This window comes from Dichotomopilus funicola (assembly GCF_033296635.1).
Source record: "Dichotomopilus funicola strain CBS 141.50 unplaced genomic scaffold C8A04scaffold_3, whole genome shotgun sequence".
In the NCBI taxonomy this organism is placed as follows: Eukaryota; Fungi; Ascomycota; class Sordariomycetes; order Sordariales; family Chaetomiaceae; genus Dichotomopilus; species Dichotomopilus funicola.
In genome coordinates this window covers 1,039,397-1,043,786 of record NW_026944024.1, presented here as the reverse complement: position 1 = coordinate 1,043,786, position 4,390 = coordinate 1,039,397, and the positions used below count along the sequence as shown (strand labels likewise).

Genomic DNA, 4,390 nt, shown 5'->3' with positions numbered 1-4,390 from the left:
CTACTGAGCCTTCCGTGCCTCCTCATAATCGGCCAGCCCGCTCTCCACACTCTCCACCCCATCTTCATCATCGTCATGGGCCCCATTGCCATCCTCATCCTCACTCCCACTGCTCAAGCCATCCTCATCCCCCAACAACACCTGGGACCGTTTCCTCCCGTGCTGTTGTTGCTGCCTCCGCTGCCGCAGCTCGCCACGTTCGCGCATCGCCTCACGGATCTTCTTGTTCGCCTGGTCGAAACCTTCTTTACTATCCAGCGTAGTAAACCCGCTGATGGGGAACCCGGCTCCGGGTCCGACAGACCCCGTGAGCCCACCGCCCGCACTGCTGCTCCGGCTACGGTTGCGGCTAGGCGGGCGTGTGGCAAAGATGGGCACTTGGCCGATATTGTTGAACGACTCGTTGCGCGGGATCGCGCGGCTCGACTGTGTGGTGCTGCGTCGCGAGATGGATGGGCTGTGGGGTCCCGGAGATGACGCGCCGCTCTGGCTGCGCGAGTGGGCTGGCGAGCTGGGTCCCGAGCCGCTGCCGCCGTGGCCGCTGCCGCCTGTGTTGTGTAGGAAGGCGTTGGAGATGTCCGTGGAAGCACCGCGGGCGAACGAATCAAAGACGAGCCGGGTGTGTTCGAAATCGGGGAACATCTCCGGGCCAATCTCATTGATGATATTGGTGACCTGGGCGCTGAGCTCCACGCGTCGCTCCCGGAGCTGGCTGATGCTATAGCTGGAAGACGGGTTGATGCACAACGCTAAGGGCCGCAGCGACTTGAGTATGTCCATGCCGACTTCGCCGAATCGTAACGCGGCGAACGTAATCGCTGGGAAGACAATCCAGCCCGCCCAGAACACCGACCACAGGGACACCCACTCCGGCACGCGACCGCCAAGCCGATCCTTGTAAACCAGGTACATGGTGAGGAAGGTGTAGGTGCCGTAGAGGATCGGTGCGAGAGCGAGAGACACCAGCAGTTTCCACGTCGCCATGACATCCTTGCCCTGGATTTTGACCGAAGACCCGGCCAGTGCTGTCTTAGCCTTTTGGTGGCTGATGTACTTGGTGGCGATGAAAATAGGCGCGAAGAGGATGAGGCCAGGTAGAACGCCCGCGGAGAGGACGATAAGCTTGAGGATCCGGTAGATGAAGGTAAACACGACAATGGGCCACGACATCTTGCCATACTCGACCTGGTGATCACGGATATTGAGATACCTCAACGTCCTGTTGTACTCGGTGACCGATTTCCTAAGGCTGACAATGCGTGGGTCTTCCTTGTACTTCTCGTACCCCATCGCCAGCCGACGGTTCAACTCGACAACCACAGGCAAAGGAAGCTTCTTTCCAGTAGGGTTGTACAACCTCCGCGCGGCTTGAATCACCATTAGCGTGTCGTAGTCGGGCGTCGAAACAGTTACGGCGCTCAGAGACGAATGAACCATGTCCAGAAGCTGGCCGATCGCGTCTCGCCTCCTATTGCTCTTGTACATCTCAACTAGCTTCGCAGGAACCTCAAACGGAGGCCCAAATTCGACGACGGCCCGTGAGCGGAACTTGTGGGCGTGGAAGTAGTTCATGCCCACGGGAACAATTCGAAGACCGCAGTCGGGAGACTCGGCAAGGGTTCCTAGCGCCATAATAGCCACACCGGCCTTCAGAGGCAGGAGTTCAGTGCGGTCATGGCTGCCACCCTCTGGGAAGATGCCGACACAGCCGCCCGACTTGAGACGGTCAAACACCGCTTGGTAGACCTTTGACTGGTCAATGTGCGGAGCTACCTTGTATTTGGTCCCTTGGTATCCCGGCTTTGGCCCATCCTGGTCCACGTTTCTGAGGTTTCCGTTCTCATCAATATCGTCTCGAGCGGTAAGCTGGCTGACTCCGAGCTTGCCCTTGACGGCACGCTTGATACGGATCTCTTCGGGCCCGAGGATATCCGCAATATCAACACTCGCACCGCTCTGGCCCTTGGCAGACGGCAAAAAGAGCATGCCGCCCACCTCGGCCTGTTTCTCAAAGTCTGTGCCAATTCCACGGATAAGGGTCGGGTCGTTAATAGGGTCGGGGAGGTAAATGGTTCCTTTTCCGGGCTTGGCCGAGTCTTGTGCGCGGCCGACAGGAACGGAACCGACCTGGCGAGAGGCCCACCCGATAAAACCATGCACCGACTTTTGTGCGATCAGGAGCGAGACGCGGCGTTTGGCTTCCATCTTGAGTGTTCGTTGAAGGATCAAGGCGTCGACGAACTGCAGAATTACAACGCCGTTAGTTAGGAGCTGTAGAAAGAGTAGGGTGACATTGACGTACCTGGTTTGCGTGAGGGGCAGCAACAAAGAGGACAGGTCCATGCCTGGGCACTTTCCATGCTCCACGAGGGTGAACTTCCCGAAAGAAAAAGTCCACCAGCACAGACATGGTCCACAAGAAGCCGTCATATTTCCAGTTGCTCATTGGGTAGAGCTCTTTCGTCTTGTTGGGGGGGGTTGAGGAGGTTGCGCCCTGTTGGGCGGTCCTCGGCGCCTCTGAAGACATGGCGATGATGCGACCGGAAAGCACAGACGCCCTGGGTGTGTGAAAAAGGCGGAGGCCGCTGATATCCCTTCTATCGGGAGCTTAGTCCGGCCCAAGAAATTGTATTAGAAGGGCAACACGCCGGAGAGCTCGGGCTCGTGTGCTACCGGGTTGTCTCGTGATGCTCGTCTAATGCGTCGGTCGTATTAGGTCATCCGGGGGGGGGGGCTCCAGAGAATGTCCCACAAGCGAGTCCTGTTTGTGGTTCTGGTCGAAGGAGAGGCAGGCTCTCTCAATTTTCTCGTCCTCGTCCGTCGAGCTGTTGGCGTGGCTAATCGATCAGTGGCTCGCGCAGCCGAAGTCTCAATTTTGCGGTCGGATGGTTCGTGTCAAGGCAAGTTCGCGCAAGAGCCACAGGTGAAACCTTTCGCGGGGCAGGGGATGGTCGCAATGGCCCGAAAAACAAGTTTGAGTGGTAGTTGAAAGGGACGGCGTGCGATAATGATAAATTAGATCAAAATGGCTGGACCGTCTGGGGTATCAAGCAAAGACATGAGGAAGAAAAACCAAGCGGTTGAAGGCGTTGATGACGGGGTAAGAAAGAGGAAGAGGGAAAAAACGAGCTGAAGTCTCGACAACAATGCGACATTGGAAGACCAGAAACCCGGACCCATCCATTACCGAATGGAGTGTTACAAAAAAAGCAGATGTGGGCCACAACGATGTCATCCCCACCACATGGGGCCCAAGCTCCCCCTAGTTTCTGATAGAGCCGTTGGTCCGGGCTTCCATGAATCTCTCACAGTTGCACAGAAACGGCCGGCACGTTGCGAACCCCAGGAAGCCACAGTGGGCATTTGACACTCGGGAGCCCGCCCAGCGAGTTTCCATTGGCGGATGCCCCCACAGCAGCGCCTGGCTGCGAACCTTTTTTCTCAAAATCCATGGGGTCCAATCCGCTGCTGAGCTGCCCGCCTGCTGCTGCATTGCATTCGATCATTCGCATGCCCTGAGGCAAGGAACGCAGGAAACGTCAGAGGGACAATGAAGAGGCGAATGGTAACCTGACCGTGGTGGCTGCGCCTGGCCAGGAGCGGAAAGGCGCATCTGCAGGTTTTCCCAACAATTCGCCATCGCCCCCAAGACGTTTGAAAAGGAGATCGATTTTTGACACTCGAGAACATCGAAAATTTCGGACACCGAGTTCCCTTGCTTCGAAAGTTCCATGGACCGTTGGCCGCCAACCTCGGAGGCCCCTCTTTGTCAAACTCGGTTGGCCCTCTTGGCCTGCTTTGGTCGGGCCGGAGATGCCCAGTAAATTTAACGGCAGCACCCATCCCCAATTTTTCAACGGCGTGCTCCTATGTATGCACGAATATAGATGGATGTCACACAAGATACCGCCTCCCCAACACTTTCTACACGTGTACTTACCGGAACTCCCATGATACATCTCGCGGCTGTGAAATATCGGAACCAGGCTTTCTTTCCACTAGTATGTGCGCTCTCTGCAACATCGAATCCGTTCTTCCGGACATACCGCCTCTCAACCGCCTCCAAGTCCTCGGTCGGTCGGTCTCGCCGTGAACCACGGCTTCCCGTTGCTGGCCCTGGATGTAGTTGAGCTTTGTCTGGTCGCGTTCATTCCATCGTGGGTCGTGTCACCCTATCATCCCCACCAAGCCTCCAGGGTCTATACCCTGTTTAGCGAGATTGGTAGCGAAACCCCCTGTCTTTTAGCATGTGATAGAGCATCATCCGCTTGTCGAAACCCACGATGTTCTTGTGTTGTCTGTCAACAAACAAAACTCGGCACACAAATTCTGAGTTGTTTGGCCAAGTTGGATATCTCCCTCGGTCTTCCCACCAAATATAACCGGAACC

General features: G+C 56.5%; 1 protein-coding gene across 1 annotated transcript; it reads right to left on the bottom strand.

Moving 5' to 3' along the window:
• Window positions 1–2,527, bottom strand: C8A04DRAFT_24812 (uncharacterized protein; the record flags this gene model as incomplete). The annotated part of the gene is made up of 2 exons (XM_062779312.1): window positions 1–2,241; window positions 2,303–2,527. 2 exons carry the CDS (start codon window positions 2,525–2,527, stop codon window positions 1–3), a joined length of 2,466 nt encoding a protein of 821 aa, XP_062640925.1.
• Window positions 2,528–4,390: the final 1,863 nt, after the last annotated feature.